Source organism: Lissotriton helveticus, chromosome 4_1, assembly GCF_964261635.1.
Source record: "Lissotriton helveticus chromosome 4_1, aLisHel1.1, whole genome shotgun sequence".
Classification (NCBI taxonomy): domain Eukaryota; kingdom Metazoa; phylum Chordata; class Amphibia; order Caudata; family Salamandridae; genus Lissotriton; species Lissotriton helveticus.
The window spans coordinates 188031213-188056873 of NC_136063.1; the positions used below are offsets into that span (position 1 = coordinate 188031213).

The following is a 25661-nucleotide window of genomic DNA, read 5'->3' on the forward strand; positions in this document are numbered from 1 at the left end:
GAATGTAGAACAATGTCATACATTCACCCCAGTACAAGGATCTGGGCCTAAATCCATCGTTTTTTTGCACTCCACACCACCCTGGGTTAGACACTGGCTATATGCAAATCAGCTCTGACCCTGTGCCTCATGGGAACAGTCCAGTCCGAACTACCAAGCCATGTCTTTCCCAGACCGGAATCAAGCATCCAAGGACCGGTTTCTGGCTATCAGCCTTCATTCAGCCTGGATAGCATGACTCCAGTGGTGTGGAGAGCCTGGGACTCACGTCTGAGCATACCCAGCCCACTCGGGGTGAAAATTGCAAAAAACACAGTTGATGGACAGAATGTAGAACAATGTCATACATTCACCCCAGTACAAGGATCTGGGCCTAAATCCATCGTTTTTTTGCACTCCACACCACCCTGGGTTAGACACTGGCTATATGCAAATCAGCTCTGACCCTGTGCCTCATGGGAACAGTCCAGTCCTTTAGTTTGTGGCACATGTTGTGAGGCCATTGTTTACTAGCCTCTGTGCTGGCCTTTGCCAAGCATGATAGCATTGAGATGCCATTCTAGTAGAGAACATCACATAACACACTGATGGGAGCTACAACCTATGATTTGTCATTGGCTATAATTGGTTTTCATTATCACACAGCTTCTACATCCCCTCTAAGCTCCCAGTCCTCATTGCCAGACATAATGAAACACATTTTTAAAATTCTGCAGTAGGATAAGTTTGACATTGCGCCCATCCAATGAGCAATTTTGCAATCTATGTTACTGTTTAAATGTGTGAAAATCTTATTTTCTAGTAGCTCCAGGCACCACTCTTAGTAGCTAGAAAATATGGAATCAGTTTTTCTCCAGCACTGAATCTTTTAAACACGCTTGCTTGCATCATTCACCGTCGTCGACTAGGAGTCTCACGTGATGTTTCATAAGCAGTACTAAGAAATTGTCTTAATAGCAACCTCAAACAATCTTACTTTATCAGCTTAAATCACCTCATAAGAAACGACCAAAACGTCAGCCAGTAAGGCGAGGTCGCTCTAAATTCCACTCCTTCAGAGGCCACTATACTTAAGATTTCTATCACATGTCGTATGGAAGGGAGTAACTTTAAAGCTCTGTTAAGAGACTTTTCTCTTATCGTTTTTCGAACTCATTTTTCATCTGAACTTAAACTCTTTTGGTATTAATTTGACGTATTCCTTTTAAAGCTCTCGATTAGTGGAAGACTTAAAAGATTTTTTTTTCAGACCGATTTAATCACTGAAAAAGCTCTTTTCTGGACATCCCATTTAGAAAGAAAAGGCTATTTGTTGACCCACATGCTGATGGCATTTACTGCTCTTACCCGCAACACAAACCTAAGGATTGAAGGATTTTCCAGGTGTTTTTGGCAACAATGCCGAATGAGTGATACGACAGATTGCTAAGATGACCAGGTCACTTCTGGTTCTGAATTGTCAGTTCTCAAGACACTAAGCAGAAGCTTAATAAACATGGGGGAAAGTGGCTCATAAGTTTTTGTCTGAGAGGAACCCACCAGCTACTTTTGGGAAACTCTTAACCTCGTCCCCCTAAATATGGGCTGCAACAATTTCGACAAGTAATTGTGTTGGCCACCATAGTTACTTATATTGCAATACTAAAGACACTTCAATATGATAACCCCATCTACAACAGACCCAGCTGATTCCAGCCCAGCTGTTTCAAAGGCACTGTCAGCATTTCCCTAGTTAACATCTCCCGCTAATGCCACCTCATCAACATCTGTCCGGTCATGGACAACTCATCCACTGTCAACCATAACACCAATGGATCTGCCATTGACAATCACACCATCGACATCCCATCCACAGTCATCGATGCTGTGGTACTCCGCACCACAGTTGACTCTAACATTGACAATACAAAATAAGTTTCTTCTTTCTCCTGGCTCCTAATGATACATCCCCTAGCAAACTCCTGCCACACTTGCATAAGAACATGCGAGAAACTAAAGCAGGCTTCTCAGAGTAGCTCATGAACTTCTGGTAGGTCTCTACATACTTGTAAGTAGCGCTCCCCTGTGCAGCCTGACCCACTAAATTAGAAGCTTTTGTTTAGTTGAATTAATAATTTATGTATATCTGTAATTAAAAGTGTGTATTGAAGACAAAAATGTGTGTATTTTCCGAACTTATGAGCTGATGTTTAGAAAAAAATGGTTGACTTTCCAAATTATATTTAAAGCTGATATTTGGGTGGTATATCATGCAGCCTTATGCCAGTATTAACCTTGGTGCCAGAGGCATTGCAGCTATTGCTGGTAGGTAGTCCACATATAAAGGCATTTCAATTGATCAAGCTTTTGTTTTTACATTGCAGCTGGAAACCCTCAAGGTGATCACTGCTGCTAATCTTGCGTATCGTGGCTACTAAAATAATGTTGTCAGAAGTAGTCTCTATTAAGACACACACATAATATTAGTAGCTCAGGATGATTTTCATTGAACAGATGTAGCTCTTTTTTGCAGAAAAAGTTGGAGACCCCTTAACTAAAGGGAGACTCTGGGAGGAAGGCCCTTTTGGAATGGCCATCAGCCTAAGAGCTCTTACTGTAAAGTGACAAGAGGAGGATGAGAACAAACAATACAGACATGGCCAACAGGAAGCAGACAGGCAAAGGAATTACGAATAAGCCTGGGCGGTGAACTCCGCTCCGTTCACCGAGTTTGCTGCGCTTTCTGCACTCCGCGATCTTTGGAGCTCGAGGAGTGCAGAAAACAATTCTTTGCGTAGAGCTGCAGAGTTTTTTCCCTGCTTGCACTTGCAAACAGTAAGTTGGCAAGCGCAAGCTGCCACTCGGGTCGAATTTCAACCCGAGCGGCAGGAATATCAGTGTGAACTGCAGTTTGCACTGCACTCCGCCACTTGCGGAACTCTGCTAAGTTTTTTGTCATTTCGTGGAATTCCGCGTAGCAAAACTTCACGAACTACGCCTAAGCCTGATTGTAAGATGGAGGAAGAATTTTACTGAAGGATGTAGCAACTCTCACGATGGGCACTACGGCAAGTACTGCGAAGTTCTGTCATTACCAGAATCCACCAAGGCTCAGAGTCCCTGTTGGTATCATTAGTGAACTTTATTAGTTAGACTGAACTATTATTGTATTATCCCTCCAAAGCCAACAAATCGGGGGTATGTGCATTAACTTTAGCCACCTCTGCCAGTACCACCACAGCCTACTGATGTTCTCCCTTTCTATCACAACCATTAGCATCGCCAAGCCAAGTTGTGCAAGTGGAGATACATTCCTCGGACAAGGATGCTTACGAGTAAGTAGAACTTCTGACAGATGAGTAGGACCTCTGTGTGTCCCCAGCATTCAGTGCAATCAACCCTGCCTCATGTAGACGCTCCTCTAGATGACATAGCCTGAGTACCCTCCTTAGTAGAGAGTACTAAAGCGTTTTATCCTGCCATTGTCACACTGTTCCAGTCTCTTCGCTCTATAATTTTGATGACTCGCCCAGAAAATCCAATAAATCTATTCCAATTGATTTTTATCATGAACTTGAAGCTCAAAATCATTTAGGGCCAGCCTCCTTATCTGCTATGCTCCTAGGCATGATTAAAAAAAAATCTGGGTCCCCTACAATATGCCAGGGTTCTAAAGTGTGCAAAAAAGTGATGCATGGAATGCTTGAATTAATCTCCGCCTCTGATAATTACCCGGGCAGCATCCCAATATATTGTTATTTTGCACCCCATGTCACTTCAGTGTACCCAAAACCTGTAAATGAAATGCCACTAGTGGGCCTGTAGCATTCACTGTGCAACCTACTAAAGTAGTCTTTTAAAACCTGTCTCCAGCCGGCTACTGCAGCCTGTAGTGCAGTTTTAAACTGCCTTTTTAACCTGGCGAAATAAACTTTTTGCTTGACCTAAATCTTCCTTTTCAATACATATAATTCACCCCTAAGATAGGCCCTACATACTCAGGGCACGTTGCAATGTATTTAAAATGTAGGACATGTGTACTTACATTTTACATGTCCTGACGGTTAAAAACTCCTAAAGTCGTTTTTCACTGTTTTAATGCCTATATCTTCCATTGACTAACATTGGGTCATCTTATTACAGTTAAAGAGTGATAACTTTGGGTTGGGAGCAGATAGTTACACTGGTAATACTCACATTAATTGTAATTGAATTTCCTCTTTAATGGTGAAGTTGGATTTTAAGTTACAATTAAAAAAAATCCACTTTAAGAAAGTTATTGGGAAAAAAGAGGGGGTTGGGCCCATAAGTAGCAACCTAGACTAGGCCTCTTTAGTTGTATAAACAAATACAGTGTCTAGGTGCCAAATTCTGTATCCCAATTCGAACATAAAGGAACAAACATTTACTTTTTGATGGGCCTTGTGATTTATGTCACTTTTCTTCTAGGATAATCTCTACATTAGTAGAACATTTCTTACATGTGATTTTGAAGGGCAAACTTTTTTTCGTGTTCAAATGTACGTTTCAAAACACATTTTGACATCAAAATCAATGTAACAACATATAATGACAAAACAATAATGATTTCTGGAAGTTGAAATAAGTGGTGAAGTAGACCTGTCCTTCATAACAAAATAACACTTGGTGGAAATGACGTTTGGTTGGTAACACAATGTGTTCTGCAGGTGTGAGCTACTGGGGGTCACTAGCCCTAGATGTTTTAGGTCTCGCCTAGCGTAGGCTGCGCACATGCACAGTCTCGCTGGCGAGATTTTACCTTTTTGGGTAGCTTTCACTAGCGGGGTTTAAGCCCCGCCCCTCTTTTCCATTGGCTGGCGTCACCGTTCATGCTAAACGGTGGCCAGCCATTGGAAAAGAGCTTCCAGTGACATACACTTTTCTCTTTTAGAGCCGTCCCAGTTGGACTGGCTACCCTGACTTGCTGCTGGCGTGAAAGGTTTGTTATCTTCTTTATGGGTCTAAACAGATGGCCCCATAAAGAAGATAATAAACCTTTCATGCCAGCAGGAAGTCCGGCCGAGCCCGTCCAAGTGGGACGGCTCTAAAAGAGAAAAGTCTACGTCGTGGCAAGCTACTTTGGGTATAATCGCGGCACCCGCGCTTTACTTTTAATGTTATAAGTAAAGCGCGGGTGCCGCGATTATACCAAAAGTAAAGAAATAGATGTTTTTTCTATTTCTTTACTTTTGGTATAATCGTAGCACCCGCGCTTTACTTGTAACATTAAAAGTAAAGCGTGGGTGCCGCGATTATACCAAAAGTAAAGAAAATGATGTTTTTTCTATTTCTTTACTTTTTGGTATAATCACGGCACCCGCGCTTTACTTGTAACATTAAAAGTAAAGCGCGGGTGCCGCGATTATACCAAAAGTAAAGAAATAGATGTTTTTTCTATTTCTTCACTTTTGGTATAATCGCGGCACCCGCGCTTTACGTAAAAGTAAAGCGCTAGTGCTGCGATTATACCAAAAGTAAAGAAATAGAAAAAACACCTATTTCTTTTGTTTTGGTATAATCGCGGCGAGTCACCACACTTTAGTACAGAAACCAAGCATTTATTCAGACAAATCGGGAAGAAAGGAAACATCGAGTGAGTTGTGTGGCCGCTGAAATACTAAAACAACCGTGACATCCAAGTTTTAAATGGGTTTGTTTCGAGAGATGAAGCCACCTTCTGTTGCCCTCTTAATTCCCGTTTGTGTTAAGACCAGCTATATGCTGACCCAGCGTCCTTTTTTTTCTCAGTACTGGACTATGGGCACAAACACCCCCGAAAAGGCCGGGAACACAAAAGTGACAAAATGCTTCCCGATTCAGTGGAAGCTGCCCGGATGGGAGGCTTTGTGAGATCTTCATCCGAGGCCAGATGTTTTCACAGGGTCGCACCATTGTGAAGCCGAGCGGCTTTGAGGGGCCCACAACACATCCCTGGAGAGTTCGCAGACTACATTAAAAGGGCTCGATTGGTTCTCGCGGCCGCCATTTTTGTCAGCCGGTCCCGCGTGTGGGCGGTTTCCCCTACCAATGGTGATGCAAGGGAATGTCAACTCTGTTTGATTGCTTCTCAGCGCAACGCCCCTGGTGTTTTATGTGTCACTTGGTAAATGGAATAGAAACATATCAAATATTTGTAAATTGACTAGGTACATCCAGATGCCGGCCCTGCCTTTTGAAAAAAAAATGGGTTTTCACTGTGGTCTTGTTTCCCTATTGAGTTACAAGCTTACTTCTATGGGGTTTGAAAATCAACTCTTGTTCTGCTTTGGCTTTTTACTGCATCTGTAAACGACAGCCCCTCTTGATGTCTGAAGCGCCAAGGCAACCAGACGCCTCCTTCGTAAAACACCTTAACAGCATGAAGTCTTTCGTGCCCATTGCACAGCAAGGGTTCAATTAACTCTAAAGCAAGCAGTGGAAACGAGCCCCCGTTCCCTGGTTTAGTAATAAAACAGCTATAATCGGGATGTAGCGGACCCGAAAGTTGCTAGAAGTCCGGCAGTAGGCTCCGTGCCACTCGAGGTCCCGGTCCCATGGGAGGTCGAGGGACCGGTCGCGGAGTCGTCGCCATCTTTCTTCTGGATCTAAGTCTTCGAACTCTGGGTCAGGTAAGTCAAAGCATTCCAAGAAGAAGTCAAAGAAGCATTGTCGCTCTTAGACTTCCCCTCGCGGCTGAGGGTGCGGGCGGTGCCACCCTGCGGAGCCTGTGGCGTCACGCCCCAGTCTACCCCCCTTTCCCGGGTGCGGGGGTGACACCTGCTCAGGTGCAAGAGTTTCTTGATGCCATGGCCCAACTCCTTGGGCCGTCTGGCCCCGCCGGTGCACCTATGGGCCCCGCGGGCCCGACTGGGGGTCCTGCTTTGCCGGCTCCGGCCCCGGTGTCGCCTGCGGCTCAGGCCCCGACTCCGCAGGTCCCACAAGGAATGGGGATCCAATCCGATCGACGCCGGTTGGCCTAGTGACACCTCCACCGGCACCGATCTCCCCGGCACCGCTTCCAACGTCGCCCGCTCCTCGGTACGACGTTGTCCCCAGGTTCAGCCCGGACACGGTGCTGGATCAACGTCGCCCGATACAGACGCCGATGGGCCCTTTTGTGCCCTATGTCCCTCCTCCTTATTTTGTGTCTGTTCCACAGACTTTGGAGGAAGGGGAGGACTGGGAGGGGTCTGAGGACCCTCTAGCACAGGACTGTGCTTATGATAAGGACTGGGCAGAGGATTTGGGGGAGGCCAGTGGTCTTGACAACTCACCTGACCTTGGCATGCTGTCTTCTCCCACCGTGGCTACGGAGGAGGGAGCCAGTTACGCAGTGGTGTTGCGTAGGGCGGCGAGGCTCTCCGCCTCGAACTCCCTACGGTGGCCGTCAGGAGTAACCTCCTGACAGAAGTGCTCCAATCGGCGGCTACCTCTTCGAAGCCTTTGCTGCCCTTTAATGAAGCACTGTCCGGCTTTCTTTTAGGCACCTGGTCCAGTCCCAACACAGGGGCTCCTGAGGATAGGAACGTGGCCCGACGCCATCGCTCGCCCCTCTTCCTTACCCAACACCCCACCCTGGAGAGCTTGGTTGTCCAAGCCTCTACCTCCCAGAGCGGGTTCCCTACCGCACCTCTGGATAGGGAATCCAAGAAGCGGGATCTGTTTGGTAAGAAACTGTTTTCATCTGCAAGCTTAGGGCTGTGGTCGGTGAACACTGCATGTCTCTTGGGCCGTTCTACCCTCTCTCTGTGGGACACGGTTGTGCAGATGCTGCCATTCTGCCCGGAGGAGGCCTAGGTAGTTCTTTCCCAGGCGATTGAGGCCGGTAGAGATGAGCAAAGTTCACCATACGTTGTGGACTGGACACCTCTGACTCACCGGGCAGGTCGATTTCCACGATGGTGGCGCTTCGGCGCCACGCCTGGTTAAGGACAACTGGCTTCTCAGGGGATGTTCAGAACACTCTGATGGATATGCCCTTTGCTGGGATTCGCTTTTTTGGCCATAAGGCAGATAGTGCGTTGAAGCGTTTGAAGGACTCCCGGGCTGCGGCAAAGTCCTTGGGCCTGTCGGCCGTTCGGCCTCCTCTGCCTTCTGCTTTTCGTTCCCTTTGTGGCCACGTAAGGGGCTCCCCATAGCGTTCTGAGAGCCACAGACCACAGTAGCAACAACTTCAGCGTGGTTGCGGACGTGGGAACCTCTGATGCGGTTCAGGGGGCCAGCGGTCGGGTCAGTCCACTTCCACCCCTGCAGCATCCACGGCAGACGCCAGTGGGTGGAAGAATACGCCATCATCTCCACCACTGGCGCAACATCACTTAGGACAAGTGGGTGCTGTAAATTGTCCGTAGGGGCTACTCCCTTCCCTTCGAGACAACTCCTCCAGCCATGCCACCTCAGTACCACATCATGTGAGGGGATCACTTGGCGCTTCTCCAGCAGAAACTTGTGGCCCTCTTGGCCCAGGGGCCATTGAGCGCGTTCCGACGCCAGAAGTAGGTTGTGGTTGTTATTTCCACTACTTTCTGGTTCCGAAGAAGGACAAGGCCTGAGTCCTATCTTAGACCTTCGGAACGTCAATTGCTTCCTCCGAAAGGAGAAGTTCAAGATGCTTACACTTGCTCAGGTCTTGTCTGCCCTTGACCCGCAAGACTGGATGGTGGCGTTGTACTTGCAGTACACCTATTTCCATATTCCCGTCCTACCTGGCCACAGGCGCTACCTGCGATTCACGGTAGGTCACAAGCATTTTCAGTTTACTGTGCTCCCCTTTGGCCATACCAGCGCCCCTCGGGTGTTCACAAAAGTGATGGCGGTGGTCGCAGCTCATCTGCGCAGATCAGGGGTTTCAGTCTTCCCCTATCCTGACGACTGGCTGTTGAAGGCGGACACGCCCCAGGCAGTTGTCTCCCACCTCCAGACTACGGCCGACCTCTTGCATTTGCTGGGGTTCTCCATCAACATGCGGAAGTCGCACCTCATTCCCTCACAGAAGCTCCTTTACATCAGAGCGGTTCTGGATTCGGCGCAGTTTCGGGTTTATCCCCCCGAGCAGCGAGTCCGGGACATTCAGGCTATGATTCCGATCATTCAGCCTCTGTCCCAGGTTTCGGTCAGGATGACCCTTCGACTAATGGGTCTGATGGCCGCCTGCATCCTGCTGGTGGATCATGCCAGATGGCATATGCGGGCTCTGCAGTGGGACCTGAAGTACCAGTGGGCACAGCACCAGGGCAACCTGTCCGATCACGTCCAGATCTCGGAGGGCACTGCACAGCAATTGCAGTGGTGGCTCACAAATCGCGATTGGGTCAATGGCAGATCCCGCTCCCTTCCTCAACCGGAACATACAGTTGTGATGGACGCGTCCCTTCTGGGATGGGGCAGCCACATGGGGGAGGCAGAGATCGGAGGCCTCTGGTCTCCGGAGTCCAAGCTCCACATCACACTTCTGGAGCTTCGGGCGATCCGAGGAGAGTAGTGCAGGTATTCACCGACAACACCACCGCCATGTGGTACTGCAACAAACAGGGTGGGTGGGGTTGTAGACCCCTTGCCAAGAGGCTCTGTGCCTCTGGGCTTGTCTGGAACATCAGGGCATGTCCCTGGTGGTTCAACACCTGGCAGGTTCTCTGAACGCCAAGGCGGACGAACTCAGCCGCCTGTGCATGATGGATCACGACTGGCGTCTGAACTCGGACGTGACGCAAGGTCTCATTCAGCAATGGAGAGAGCCTTGGTTAGATCTATTCGCCACCCAACAGAACACGCAATGTCATCACTTATGCGCGTTGGAATTTCCAAGGCGGCACTCGCTCAGCGACGCTTTTCGTCGCGAGTGGAGTTGCAGTCTGTTGTACGCCTTTCCGACTATACCACTTCTGCCCAGAGTGCTGAAGAAGATCAGGCGCGAGTGGGCCCAAGTCATCCTTGTGGCTCTGGATTGGGCTCGAAGAGTATGGTATCCCGAGCTTCTCAGTATGAGCATCGATCCCCCGATCCGTCTGCCTCTTCAGCAGGGGACGGTCTTCCACCCGAAACTGTCCAGTCTCTACCTCCTTGCGTGGAGATTGAGCGGCGGCAGTTGACTTCTTTCGACCTGCCTCCCGAAGTCTGTAATGTTATCTTGGCAGCCAGGTGTCCCTCCACTAAGACGGTATACGCCTGCAGGTGGAATAGGTTTGTGGCACGGTGCACAGCAAAGGATGTGGATCCCCTTTCTGCCCCTCTTTCAGAGGTTCTTCTTTTCTTCTCTCTTTGGCCCAGCAGGGCTCTGCTCTGGGCACTATTAAGGGCTATCTCTCTGCATCACGCACGTGTTTTTTCCTGTTCCTTTCGTGATGCCTTAGTGGGACTTGAATCTAGTTCTTACTTTTCTGATGTATGCTCCCTTTGAGCCACTTCACAATTGCCCTCTTCTTCTCCTCACTCTAAAGATGCCTTCCTGGTTGCCATCACCTCTGCCAGAAGGGTGAGTGAGCTCCAGGCTCTTTCTTCTAAGCCTCCTTTTCTCTCTGTCCTTCTGGACAAAGTTGTTCTAAGGACTCGTCCTTCTTTTCTGCCAAAGGTTGTCACTGCCTTTCACATTGGGCAGACCATTACTTTGCCCACCTTCTTTCCACCTCTGCATCCCTCAAAAGAGGAAGAGAGGCTCCACTGTCTGGACCCAAAACGTGCACTCTCTTTCTATCTGGACCGCACACAACAGTTCTGGGTGGATGACCAGCTCTTTGTTGGCTACGCGAGCGCCAAGATAGGTCAGGCTGTGCACAAGCGGACTATCTCTCAGTGGGTAGTTCTGTGCATAAAGGCTTGTTACTCCTTGGCTAAAAAGGAGCCTCCGGTGGGGTTGCACGCCCACTCTACCAGGGCGACGGCAGCCACTACTGCTCTGGGACGAGGAGTTCCCTTGCATGACTTCTGTCATGCAAGGGCACTCCTTGCATGACGTGGCCTCGCTGTATACGTTTACCAAGCACTACTGCCTGGACAGCCAAGTCCGGAGAGACGGCTTCTTTGGCCGTCTGTTCTCCAGGACTTCCTGGTGTGATTTTGGTTCGCAGACCCACCACAGCGGTTGGTATTGCTGGGGTATGTAGTCTAAGGTACGGAATCTTATCAGTACATGTTTCTTTCAGATGCACAAGTTACTTACCTTCGGTAACAATATATCTGTAAGTAGCATTAGTAGTGATAGATTCCTTACCGCCCCACCCATCCTCCCCGTTCTGCGAACCGATTTCTAGGGTTAAGGTCATCCCTTTCAGGGCTCTAGTTTCATGGCACCAGTGGTCAGTTTCTTGCATGGCTCTGCATTCCTGACACGGAAAGTCATGTACAGAACTGACAGCGTGTGTGGGCTCGTCTAAGTAGCTCCAACGACATCATCCCAACGCACGCGGATCCACACGACACCGCCTATCGACTCGCAAGGGTACTGCTGACGAAAAACTTTCCGGATCCAGTCTGACGCCTAGGGCTAATTCTAAGGTAAGTAATCTATCACTACTAATGTTTCTTACAGATATATCATTACCGGAGGTAAGTAACTTGTGCATCAGTTCCCATCATACCATCTCCCAGTGAGGAGCCGATATCACACGGTGGCAGGGAAAATGAGCTGAAATCCACTGTGTAAATAGTGGTTTTCCAGCTTGTTTCCAGATCCTTTGAACTGCAGACGCTCATTAACACCTTCAGCGCGGCGCAGATTCCTGCGCTGTGCTGAAGGTTCCGGCTCATGACGGAACGGTTCCGTCATGAGCACAGCTCAACCGACGCTCATGACGGAACGGTTCCGTCATGAGCATCGAAGGGGTTAAGGGGTGTGAACACACCCCAGGACATCACACAAGCCTCAGCAAGCTTTTTTTGAGGGGGTGGGGGGAGGTGCTTGGAGGCGGGGTGGGGTTTAAAAGTACCTGGTATGTACTACACAGCAGAGACCCCTCTTCCTTAAAGGCCCGCCCTCCTCACACGGCGTGATTTTTCTTCCAGCTGGCAGCTATGCATCCCGTATAGGGAGATACCATGACGTGAATAAAATAACATCACCCACCTTCAGCTCTGGTCTCGATAAAGTAAGGATTAAGGTTACTCGGTGCCGCAGTTACAAATCGTCGCGGCTCTGGAGGGCCGAGGGCGCCGATGTGGTGCAGTGGCGAATCAGTGAGTCCAATACCCCAGGACTCAGTCACCACGCATGGGTCGCCTGGGGCAGGTCCTCGCCAGCTCACATTGCACTGAACTGAATGAAAAGGGGGGGCCCTCGGCCCCCCCGCACGCATGGCGGCGCGGCGACCGCCTCACCCCTTCTCTCCTCGGGTCCTTCGACGGTGGGGGCGCGCCCTGGGGGCGCGGCCCACCGCCGATTGGCCGGCGCCCCTCCTGACCCGGAATCAATGGACTGGTTCCGGGTCGGGGGGGGCGGGCGTGAGGAGGGGCCACCCGGCCCCTCGGGAATAAGAAGTAGGGAGCGCCCAGGAGACTCCCTTGTCCCTGGACGCTCCCTCGCTGAACGTTGTGCCCCGCGTTCGGGGCTTCTTTGTTTTATAATCCTTTGTGCTTTATTTTTCAGGATTTCCGGAGCTGTGTGGAAGGTGACGTCGAGTGGACAGAGAGCGCCTTCGTTTGTCTTTCTTTTTCAGGCATTTATTCAGTCGGCGTTCCGGAGCAGCAGGAACTCGCTGGGCCAAGCCTTCTTTGCGATCGAGGAGGAACATTGCCGGAACGTGGTGACTCTGTTTTTTCTGTTCACAGGCTTTGGACGTTCGGGTTCCGGAGCCGCGCTGCCCCAGCCACGTGGGACACCGCCGAAACAGCTTCGGGGGAGCGGAGAGCCGGAGGCGGCATCGCCTTTGCCCGGGAACATCGCCTCGCCTTTTTCGGATCAGCGAAGGGCGGAGAGCCGGAGGGAGCACAAGGGCGCGGAGTCGACGGGGAGAGCGTGGTACGGGTCGCCTGAGGCCCGGTAAGGTAGCGTGGGGGGCAGGGGACTTCAGTAGCGGGCACCTGTTGAAGAACGGGGTGCGAGCACGTTTCTGAGACACGCCGGGAGCGGCTGTAGAATACCGGTGATTGTGTGCTTTACAATAGTGGAGTAATTTAGGATCGTCCTTCTAAAACGGTTGTGAGCGCACTCACTTAAACGGCAAATAGGGCCGGCGGGAGCTACTTACATAAGCCTAGCGGGAGTGTGAAGCTAATTTAGCACGTTTTGTTACGCGCTTGTGGTCGCAGGGCTGTTTTTTGAGCTACTCTGCAGGGAAGTGAAGCAGGTTAACGTGCAATTGCAAGGATAAAGCCAGGTGTCAGGGGATAACTGTTTTGTAGGAAGGTTGTGAAAGAAAAGGCGAAGTAATATTCAGTAACTATTTTATGAGTGTTGTGCATTGCTTAACCTGATAATTGTCTATCTTTGACAAGGGAGCATCAAACAGGGTTAATAGTGCACATTCCAACTGCAGGGTGGGTTGGGAATTGCAAGCTCCAGTGTTTCTACGAGGGGTCTTTTCCATTAAATCTGTCCCCTTTTTGGTATTACTTGGTTGTAATTCATATCTCTATTTCAGAAATTAACCATAATACTGGTACAATCCATTCAAAGGCGGACATATGAACGGTAAAAACGCACGGATATCGCCAACAGACGCGCAGGACTGATCGGTAAGAGGGGTACGGGGGGCTAGCATTTCATCGCTCCTGGTGGCCGCCGGGTGGGTCTACATTAGGTTTACTCACCCCTTACATAAGCGGACAAGCCGCTAGTGTTGCGGTCGCCGTTGCATGGTGCTGAACGCCCCCTGGTGACCCTCCATCTAAAGGTACACACAGTTGACCGGTTGGGAACTAAGTAGGCAGCGGGTGTTTTTTGGGGTAAGCATCATGCCAGGTCCAAGGGGTGGTAAGAGGGGGTCCAACATGGAGGCTATGATGCGGGCTATGATGCGGGAGATGAGCGACATTAAACAACAACTAGGACAAATTAAGGAGCGGGAAGCTCGGTTGGAGGACAGAGAGGGCGAGGCACCGGGCCCGTCCGGGAGACCGATCCGCAAGAGGGTGGCACCAGTGCCAAGAGGGGAATTTGTCACCCCGCAAGGGAAACCTAGGTCCAAGAGACCCAAGGAGGCGGTCCCCGCCCCAGGCCCAGTGGATCCGTTACCCGCCGCACCGCCCGCGGTGGTCCCACCCCCGCATGTGCCTACACCCATTGCCCCTGTGGTGCCGGTGCCGGCAGGTCAACCAGTAGACGCTGGGTCTGCTCCCGCACCGGTGCCCACAATCCCGGGTACAGGCGGGCCGCACCCGGCGCCCGCCCTGCCAGCCGTGCCAGGACCACTGGGCATAACCCCAGTGGTACCTGTTGTCCCGGGGGGTAATATAGGTTCAATGCCACCCGAATTGTTGTCTCAGTTAACGGCCATGATGCCATGGCTCCAAAAAGGGGGAGCCTTCCCGAATTCTGCAGACCATGCAGCAGAGGCGGCAAGGTTCGTAGAAAAAATCAGAGCGGCACCGATCGCCGACAGTGTTGCATTGCCAATTTCTTCTCCCCTTGCAGGTCCAAGTGTTCCCCAGCTAGACGGAGTACAAGGGCAGCCGCCCCCGGTGCCCGCACTTGGTAAGGAAGTGGCATTGCCGCTCTTGGGGGACGGTGTAGTACCTTCCAGGAGCGAAAATCTAGCTCAACATGTGTCTTTAGCTGTGAAAGAAATGATTTGGGCTGATAAATACGTGTACATTTATTCTTTATTGTTGGATAATAGGGAAATGGAGCAGGCAAAAGCACTGAAGGAATGGATGCTCCCAAGTGAATGGAGGGCGCAATGTACTAGATTCAGGGTTGAGGAAAATCTCAATAATTGGATGCAAGCATGGGCGGTTTTCACTGCAGTTAAGGCTGAGCGTCCTCCAGATCTGCAGGCTGCATTGGCTTGCTACTCAAGCAGGATTGTGGGGTGGAGTCAACAGTATTCTGGGGAAGCATGGAAGGGTTATGATGTCAACTTTAGGAAGGCATTGGAATTCAATAGATCATTGCCCTGGGATTCTGTAGATTCCTTGGCTTGGCACAAACAGTTCTCTGACACGGCACCTCCCCCTCAGTTCGGTGCGGGCAAGGTGTTCCCTAGACCGCAGCAGCCCTTTCGGCCCTCCCAAACGAGTGAAATACCTGGGAAATTTAGGGCAGGTGGGCCGGAGAAGAAAGGGGTGTGCTGGGATTTTAATAAGCGTACCTGCACAAGGGCCGCGTGTAAGTTTAGGCATGCATGTGCCTCTTGTGGGCACCCCTCTCACCCAGAATCTACCTGTAGGTCCAAGCAAGGTAACACGGGACAGAGGGGTAGGGGAAGGCCACTATAAGTCAGACAGGGCACGCCCCCCCACCCCAGTGGATGTGGTGGCAATGATTCCATTGTTGAACAGATACCCGGACCACAAAGCGGCCACCCTACTCCAGGAAGGTTTTTCTAAAGGTTTCAGGATCCCGGCCGAGGGATACACAGGCAGTGCGCACTGTAGAAATCAATTATCAGTCACACACAATCCGGCTGTTGTGGCCGCCAAAATTGACAGGGAGCTTTCCTTAGGCAGGATATCTGGCCCTTTTTCTGCAGTTCCAGTACACAATTTTGTGTGTTCCCCACTGGGAGTTGTCCCCAAGAAAGAGAAGGGGCAATTCAGATTGATTCATAACCTATCAGCACCAAAGGGGGCCTCACTGAATGATGCCATTGACGAAGGTATCTGTAGTGTCAAGTACGCCTCTTTTGACCAGGCTGTGACCTTATTACAGGCCACTGGACCCGGGGCGCTGATGGCGAAATCAGACATAGAGTCCGCCTTCCGCCTCCTCCCAGTCCACCCGGCGGATCAACATCTTTTAGGTTTCACCTTTAGGGATAGGTTCTACATGGACAAATGCATGCCTATGGGTTGTTCTATTTCTTGTGCCTACTTTGAGATGTTTAGTTCATTTCTAGAATGGGCCATGAGACAGGTGACAGGCCATCAAAGGGTCATGCATTACTTAGATGATTTCCTCTTCCTCGGTACACCGGGTTCTCAGGAGTGCGCACTAGCATTGCAGGAATTTTGCGTGCTCATGCGGGCTTTTGGGGTCCCGCTTGCGCCTGGGAAGACGGTGGGCCCGACCACCTGCTTGGAATTCCTGGGCATCGAGATTGACTCAATAGAGAAATGTTTCAGACTACCTAAGGATAAGGTGCGCAAATTCAAGACGTCGCTACAGTTATGCCTCCGGAAGGAGAAGGTCACTTTGCAGCAATTACAGGAGGTCGTAGGGCAATTGAATTTCGCACTAAGAATCATCCCAATGGCCCGCCCCTTCTCTCGCTCCATCGCGCACGCGATGAAGGGGCTGAGGGAAAAGCATCACCGCACGCGCCTATCGTCTGAAATTCGCCAGGATATGCTTATTTGGATGGCATTCCTGGAAGATTTTAACGGTAGGGTGGTCTGGCCCGGCCCGCTCACCACATCAGCGGAGTTAGGACTATGGACTGATGCGGCCGGTAGTGTGGGCTTTGGTGCCATCCTAGGGAATAGGTGGGTCGCTCAACAATGGCCAGAAGAATGGAACACATGGGGTTTGCTCGGCAACATTGGCTTCCTGGAACTTTTTCCAATATGGGTGGCACTGATGGTCTGGCCCGAACACCTATGTAATCAATCAGTGGTGTTTTGGTCAGATAACATGACGGTGGTGGAATGTATCAATCAGCAGGGGGCGCGGTGTCCTTTCATACTTCGCCTGATCAAAGAGATTGTTCTGCGGTGCCTTAAACTGAATGCTAATTTTAGAGCCAAACATGTCCCTGGTGTTTTAAACAATGCTGCTGACTCCCTTTCTCGCTTCAAAATGCAGGTTTTCAGGGAACATCTCCCCACAGCAGACCCCTCGCCGGCACACTTCCCAGCGGTACTTTGGCAGATTGGTGCCCCAGATTACAAGACCTCGTGGTCGCTAGCTTAGCCCCCAGGACCAAGACGGCGTACGAAGGGGCGTTTCTGTCTTATTGTTCTTTCTTGGGGCCGCAGTGGGAAGTGCTTTGGGCGAAGGAGGATGGGTTTGCAGCCTACTTAGAATGGATGCACAAGGAGGGGCGCTCAGTGGCAGCGGCAACCAGACATAGGGCAGCTGTGTCATTCTTCGCGCAAGCTAGGGGCTTTCGGGATCCCACCAATACCTTTATGATACGCAAGGCTTTAAGGGGATGGCGCCGTATTCAGGGACACCAGAAGGATAAGAGGAAGCCCATGGGGTTGGCCCGGCTAACAGCCTTACTGGGCACGCTGGAGAGTGTTTGTAACTCGGAGTGGGAAGTGCTTCTTTTTAGGGCGGCATTCTCCCTGGCATTTTATGGGGCACTGAGAATTAGTGAACTTGTGGCAGGATCTAAAACTGACATACTTGGTGGCTTGCAGAAGGCTGGGGTGACGATAAGGGGTGACACCATGTGGGTAGTTATCCAGAAATCAAAGACCGATCAAGAAGCTAGGGGTCACACCATAGTTCTGCAACGGGCCCCCGCCAACCCGTGCTGCCCGGTGAGGCACGTGGAGTCACTCATGGGACTATTGGTCGGTTCAGCACGCAGGGCGTTGCTCTGTCACGCCGACGGGAGCCCCTTGACCAGGTATCAATTCAGGAGAGTGTTCGAAATAGGGGTCACAAAAGCTGGTCTTGATCCTAGAGATTTTGGGTCTCATTCCTTCAGGATTGGGGCAGCAACTGAGGCGGTGGCGGGGGGCCTCCCAGTGGAAAGAGTGAAGACAATTGGGAGGTGGTCGTCAGACTGCTATAAACGTTATGTTCGGATTGACATGCTATGATTACCTGTCACTCACGCTTGGTCTCTTTTCCGCTCTCTTACAGTTTCTCAGACCTGTTACGCAGGGGAGGAATTTGTCGTCGGGCATCGCCAATATTCAACAGCACGGAGCAGCGACCAGGAAACAACTAAGAACAATGTCTGGATTGTTGGTCATTCATATGTGAAGCGAGCGGAATGTGTCTTCCTGTCAGGTGACAAGAAGGAAAGGGCGGCGCATCTAGGCTTGAATATCACGTTCTTTGGCAGGGGAGGGTTGTGTCTTCACGAGTTTAGGGGATTCTTCCAGGGGCTGTTAGCGCGCCAGCGGGCTCCACCGTCAGTGGTGATACTTCACCTTGGGGAGAACGATTTGGCAACACTGGGCAGGCGCATCTTGATTGAGGAGATTATCTCGACAGCGGGTTGGATAGCTAGGACCTGCCCCGGGTGCACACTAGTATGGTCACAACTAATACCTCGGCTTCAGTGGCGGGGGGGGCGATTCAGTCAGGGCGTTGAATCACTCGGTAAAGAGGATCAACACACGGTTGGATAGGTTGTTCCGAACCCCCTTGTTACAGTCAATACCTCATGGGTGCATTTGGGGTCAAAAGTTTTACTTGAAGGACGGGGTTCACCTAACAGAAGAGGGTAATGTCCTATGGGCTGACAATATCTGGGCTTGGCTAGAGGGCTGGGGTAGGAGGATATGTCCTTAGATAAGGGGCTAGTAGGGGGAGGCCAGATCGTCGGTTAACAATACTGGCCTGTGGCGGTAAGGTCATTATCGGTGAGCACATATTTGAGGTCTGAGGGGGCGGGCATCATCCTATGGAGGTTCCCGCCCAGGGGGAGGAGCCTGCGGGCCACTCCCAGTACTCCAGGGGCAAGGTAATATGCAAAGGAGCGCGGGTAGGAGTAGTTCACGCTTTCCTTAGGCTGGTAGCCACCCCGCGCGCGTGGACTCATGACGCCACCGGCGCAGAGTAAGGGCCCTCCTTTAGTGGGTAAATGGAGTTTGGGGCGTAGACCGGGCAATTCCCGGGGTAACACTGCGCATGCGCACTTCTAGGGGGAAGGCGCCGCTTGTAGGACCTGACACCGGTAGTGACCCTGCCATATGGCCAGAAATGTACAAAAATCAAGATAGGATGTTTAGTTAAGCTAGTAACAACTTGTATTAGAGTTTTGTTAAGGTCAGGCTCTCAAACTTGTTGATAACGATTGTATAATTGAATGTCCTGCTGATTTTTGTATTTCATTGTTGATTATGCAATTAAAAACCTTTTTTAATTTCATACTTTAATAAATACGGCCGGGCGACTAGCGCCCGCCTTCCAAAGAGTAAACACGTCTCGTGTCCACGTTCCTTGGTGTTGGGTGCCGGATTGGGGGGGGGGCGGCAGCTAGTCGCCGACCATGTGAAAAGGGGGGGCCCTCGGCCCCCCCGCACGCATGGCGGCGCGGCGACCGCCTCACCCCTTCTCTCCTCGGGTCCTTCGACGGTGGGGGCGCGCCCTGGGGGCGCGGCCCACCGCCGATTGGCCGGCGCCCCTCCTGACCCGGAATCAATGGACTGGTTCCGGGTCGGGGGGGGCGGGCGTGAGGAGGGGCCACCCGGCCCCTCGGGAATAAGAAGTAGGGAGCGCCCAGGAGACTCCCTTGTCCCTGGACGCTCCCTCGCTGAACGTTGTGCCCCGCGTTCGGGGCTTCTTTGTTTCCCACCCACCATCCCTTGGTACAAAGTTTAAGCAGCGTTATGTCCGGTCTAATGGTAAGTTTCATAGGTATGGACTGCGGGTGAGAGTAGGTTGTTGTGGTATTTGGTGATCTGTTGTCAGGCCTTTTTTCCCTTTGTAGAAGATGATGTGTGAAGTGAACTATATTTGAAGATGTGTGTCTTTAGGCCCTTTTTCCTTTGTAGATATACGTAGTTATTGTGATTATGAGCAATATGCGTGAACCGAATTGTAATTTTATGCCATGTGTCGTTAGGCCTTTTTTCCCTTTTAGCTATGCGTGAATACTGTTCTTTATTAGCCAGTGTAGTTGTCCTTTAGCCTTTCTCCATAGGTCGTCGTATTTATTAGGTATGGGGCATGCGGTAAGGTCATTATCGGTGAGCACATATTTGAGGTCTGAGGGGGCGGGCATCATCCTATGGAGGTTCCCGCCCAGGGGGAGGAGCCTGCGGGCCACTCCCAGTACTCCAGGGGCAAGGTAATATGCAAAGGAGCGCGGGTAGGAGTAGTTCACGCTTTCCTTAGGCTGGTAGCCACCCCGCGCGCGTGGACTCATGACGCCACCGGCGCAGAGTAAGGGCCCTCCTTTAGTGGGTAAATGGAGTTTGGGGCGTAGACCGGGCAATTCCCGGGGTAACACTGCGCATGCGCACTTCTAGGGGGAAGGCGCCGCTTGTAGGACCTGACACCGGTAGTGACCCTGCCATATGGCCAGAAATGTACAAAAATCAAGATAGGATGTTTAGTTAAGCTAGTAACAACTTGTATTAGAGTTTTGTTAAGGTCAGGCTCTCAAACTTGTTGATAACGATTGTATAATTGAATGTCCTGCTGATTTTTGTATTTCATTGTTGATTATGCAATTAAAAACCTTTTTTAATTTCATACTTTAATAAATACGGCCGGGCGACTAGCGCCCGCCTTCCAAAGAGTAAACACGTCTCGTGTCCACGTTCCTTGGTGTTGGGTGCCGGATTGGGGGGGGGGCGGCAGCTAGTCGCCGACCATGCTGAAGAGCAGGGAATTCAAGGTAAGAAAGTCCGTGTTTATGTTCTCCCAGAAGTCCCCGCGTCTAACCAGCTTTCAGCTGTCCCTCGGGCTGCCGTCAGCTGTCATTGGAGCAGCGCGCGGCACTCGGATCGCATGCCGGTCTGTGTGAAGTGGCCTCGCGCTGTCAGACGAGACCATTCGAACAAAGTGGGGATGTGACACGCTCCCGCTCGATGACCAGGAGTGATCCAAGCTGGTTTATACCTCCAAGGTGTGCTGGAGAGCTGGAGTTTCGGGGAAGCAACTTGTTTCTGATCCTGGCACAAGGGAGGGTGGGGGCCTTGCAAATTCCGAATCTAAGTATGTGCATGCTAAAGGGGAACAGCTGTGCCACACTGGAGTGTACTTGCTTTTAAAAACATGACGGTAACCTGGAGCTGCACGCCTCATTGAATCGTGGAAGCATCTGCCTGTATTGAATGTGGATTGCCATTCCAGCAGGCCTGTCTGGCGTTTTTGTGCAGCCGGGTCAAAAATAGGATGCTTGGCGCTTTGTCCATTTATGCCATGTGGCAGGAACACTTACTTACAAGTATAAAACAAGCATCGGCAAAACCAGACGCTCACATTTATGTATTCATTTATCTATTATTTGTTTTATTTTTAAATAGGGGGAGGGAGGGCTCAAGGGAAAGGGAACACGGCAGTTCTGCATCTGGTGTCATGTATGCTTTAGCTGCCTCTACAATCAATACATTAATGTTGTAGCAGGGGCTCCTGGCCCTGAAGTAGCGCGGATACGGGTCATAATGCCTGCTCTGCCCTCCCCAGGTGACAGTCATGAATCTCAGTGATATTTTGGGATGGCAGTTTTCCAGAAACAGTCGAATTAATGACTATCATTGAAGCGCCATACACATTTTCAGTGCGTCCTAAAAAAAATAAACGCAACACATTTTCCTTTATACACCATATATTTAGGGGAGTGATGCATATCACATGGAGGCTGACCATTGTGGTTTACGCATTAAAAATGCCGACAGTCTCACGTTCATCAAAATGTCAAAGCTTGAAGCATCTCTTGTGATCAGTAATACGAGGTTCAGGTTTTTCCAGCATTTACTCCCTATCCTTTCGAGTGGCCCTGCCCTATCTTTTCGAGTGGCCCTGTCCTATCTTTTCGAGTGGCCCTGTCCTATCTTTTCGAGTGGCCCTGTCCTATCTTTTCGAGTGGCCCTGTCCTATCTTTTCGAGTGGCCCTGTCCTATCCTTTCAAGTGGCCCTGCCCTATCTTTTCGAGTGGCCCTGCCCTATCTTTTCGAGTGGCCCTGCCCTATCTTTTCGAGTGGCCCTGCCCTATCCTTTCGAGTGGCCCTGCCCTATCCTTTCGAGTGGCTCTGCCCTATCCTTTCGAGTGGCCCTCCCCTATCCTTTCGAGTGGCCCTCCCCTATCCTTTCGAGTGGCCCTGCCCTCTCTATTCGAGTGGCCCTGCCCTATCCTTTCGAGTGGCCCTGCCCTATCCTTTCGAGTGGCTCTGCCCTATCCTTTCGAGTGGCCCTCCCCTATCCTTTCGAGTGGCCCTGCCCTATCCTTTCGAGTGGCCCTGCTAATACATGAACGTGCTACAAAATGTTACAATTATTCTAATATTACTGTTGAATATCCTTAGCCTCCAGGTATGTAATGCAATTTGATTACATGAGTCTGATTTTATTGTCAAAAAGGGTCCTTCAGGTGAGAACAATGGCAGCCTGGTACCGTCTTTATGCACATTTTTACAGTGCTGGATGCCCAAAGATTTGTCCCGCACGGTTAGAAGTTTGAAGTGTGGTGGACTGTTGTCATGTGCTCTTGGGTTGAGTTTTGTGGATGGCAGGACGGGTGCAGGTGGTCTCACAGATTGCAGTCGTCCAGCAAAGAGTACCCCACACTCTTGAGAGGGTCCTGCAGACCATGCTGTCTCCATCATTGCTGGAGTCTTAAGGCACGCCTCAAGGGCTAAGGTGGCAGCCGCTGCACCAAGATGGTTGGCTGCTTTGTGTGATGAGGGGTCACAGTTAGCCGGCTGGGTGCAAACACTTTTTTCTCTGCATTGCGGTGCTGGGTACCAATTTGCTAATTTTTAGCTTAAGCACATGCGCAGTAAGACTATACGCACTTTTGTGTTTTATATTCAAGGTTACCCCCTTAATGCTACTCTGTTTCATGTTTACTAATACAGAACTTTTCAGGCCGATGGTGAGCTCTAGTACATGTATCTGCAATCTATGCAAACAAGAGACAAGCCCTTAAATCCTATATTGTTTACCTGGCCAAATTCTGTCGCCCTAATCAAACCACTTTGTCTCCCAGTTCCTCTGTTAACATATATGCAATTCGTTGGACAAGGGAGGCTCTAAATGCAACATTGTATTTAATTATGTCCTTCTTTACTTCTTAGCTTCCACTGTTCTGTTGGTGTAAGTCCGCTGTATTACGTCATTGCATGTCATTGTCTTTACTTTACAGACAGCATTGAAGCCAACATCGAGACCGCATCTTCAAATGTCGACTCGGCCAATGAGCAGCTGGCTAAAGCCAGTCAGCACCAGGTAAGTTGTCTAATGCTGTGCCATCTTGAGAAAGTAGAGCTCCCTGTGCTTTGCTAGACTGTGCGCTTGCTTGCGGAAGCGATTGGCTGTATTCGAAAAATGGTAATTGTTTGCTGGTTACCTGGTACCTCATGTATGTTCACATCTGGCGTCAGCTCAGTTGCAGGTCCATGCTTGAATTTGTTGCATTTCTGGTTAAGGAAGTGGTTGCTTATCTGCTGATCTTAAAGAATATCACGAGGTGCAGAGAATAATGGTTACAGATATGTTATTACCCCAGGGCACCTGTGTTTACTGAAGCTTTGTTATAAGAAAAACATCAAGTCTTGTCTTCCAGAGGCGAGGCTGTTATGACAACGAAATGATATTTGATCATGTCAAGGAGGCAGCGTGACCTGCTTTTAGGCAGAAGTGTAATAGAGGGAGAAATTAATTTGGCTGTGGGCAACTTTGGAGGCATGGAGTGATGGAGGAAGATGCGTTGTGTTATTGTTCCTTCTTAGAATTTATGATACTTCTCTTCAATTCCCCACTTGCTTCCCATCTAGCCTAGGAGAAAATGTGCAGCTAGTGGCTTCCAAGATCATTTACGCGTACTTAATACTGAGAGGGTTTTGCCAGCGGTACTGCACCTTCACCACAGGGGCTCTCTGCCTGTACACTAGAAACACGTGTACATGCCAGCAACTGCCACATCGGTGTGGACAAATTGGAGATGTTTATTTGCAAGCTCGGTTTTGTTATTAAAGGGTGTAGACATATGTGTATGTTTTCAGTGTGTTTTGTTAATGTCACGAGCCATTGTGTTGGAATGATCAGTATAGTGCGGTAACCTTTCGCCTACAGGTGTAATCAGATGATGCATCGACAACCCAATAGGTATTTAGTAGAGCAGCCTGGCATCTAAGACTTGGTGGGGGTGGCGTTCAGGATGTGATCCATGTTCTTCTACATTTCAGACGATTCTATGGTATTTAAAGAAATGCTTCCAGCTTGAGACAATATTTTCCATTGGTGAACTCCTTGGCTCAGGATTTCCGTGTGCTGGTACCCGTTAGGTACAATTATATATATATAAAGAAATGGTCTGGAGATGTACATGCAGTATAGTCTCTTACTTTGTTTTTTTTACAATATCTAAGTCTCTCCTTTTGATCTCTCCCTCACCTCCTAAATTAATTAGAACCCAGATTCTTAAGACTCACTGCTTGGCGACAGTCACTTTATTTTCTGAGCACTATTCAAGTTTCATTTTTTCGTCATTTCTGTTTCTGTTGTGTAAAATATTTGTTTGATGAAAATATTGTTCCAGTTATTTTGTTCCTAACACGAATAAAGGCAATCTAGAAATAACATGCATTTTGAGCAAGAGCTTACATAGTACTGTTTCTGAGCTGCCATCGAGACACTATAGCAATGTCAGAGATACAATTGCAGGTGTTCCCCACTAACCAGGACACTCAGTGAGTGGCAGAAAGTTGGTTTCCCCATTTTCCTTCGTTGTCTGGGCCACTTTGTTGAGTAGTGCATGGGTAGCTCAGGGGAGGGTGGTGTACACTACAGTTCTCTGTTAAAACCGAGATTATATAAATACATTTACGAGAAGATGTTGATCAAATGATGAGAGGAACACAAATTGAACACTAAGAAATAACCACAAGAAATATAGTCACTTAGCTGGGCTTCAAAGTTACTTTGTTTGTGGTTTTTCTGCCAAATCTCGACATCTCTGAATAGTATTTTCAATCAAAACCTAATTGTGAACAACCCGAAATTCTATATAAATACATAAGACATGTAATGAAGCCTTTGATGGGGAACACCAGATCCTACATCAGCAGAATCAAAAGTCTTATAGTCCAACATTCGAAGTTAAATATGAAGATATGATTGTTTCCTGCTTGGGGTATGATCAGCCACTCACCTGAAAAGTTGATATCTCATTACCTCAGAGTTCTAGCAAGTCCATGTCAATACTTCCTTAATTACACAGGCAACAGATGTTCGGAGTTCTAGTTGCCTGACCCACAGGGGCAGTTGATGTGTGAGCTCGCAGGCACGAGGGTACACATTACACCATGGCAGGCCTTCTTCAGGCTATCAGAATCTTGTAGATCAAATGGGTGGTGACCACTGCAAGGCAAGGCAAGGCACAGCCAGCGCAACAGCAAGTATGGCTATGGTAAATGTCTTCCTGCACCCAGACCCCTGGTCACATCACTCCTGTGAAAATTAGTAGGCACCAGAAAACGGAAAGGTGGGGTGGCCGGTACAAAAGTGAGAAAAGTAGCAAATTTAGTGATTGGCACGAAAAGAGTAAGGGCACTCACTAGGCATCCCTCAGTTCGTCAACAGGTCTACTTGATTATGTATTGGACAGCCTTTGTCTGGCTTGTGGCAGAGAAAGCTTTCTGACTCCTAGTGCTAGTTATGTCTTGTTTCTTGCCTTTTGCTGTCCTTTCAGAGAAGCAGAGATTTTACAGATGTAAGGAGAGCAAATTTACTATTCTAACTCTAG

The 25661-nt window shown here is 49.7% G+C and overlaps 1 protein-coding gene across 3 annotated transcripts in view; it reads left to right on the plus strand.

The window, feature by feature from the left end:
* The window catches only part of TSNARE1 (t-SNARE domain containing 1), a 1194676-nt gene that overhangs the window by 1086560 nt on the left and 82455 nt on the right, over positions 1-25661 (plus strand). For all 3 annotated transcript variants that reach the window (XM_078686668.1, XM_078686667.1, XM_078686669.1), the window contains one exon: positions 23061-23143. In XM_078686668.1, the coding sequence (XP_078542794.1) occupies positions 23061-23143 (83 nt within the window). The remainder of the gene's footprint in view (positions 1-23060; positions 23144-25661) is intronic.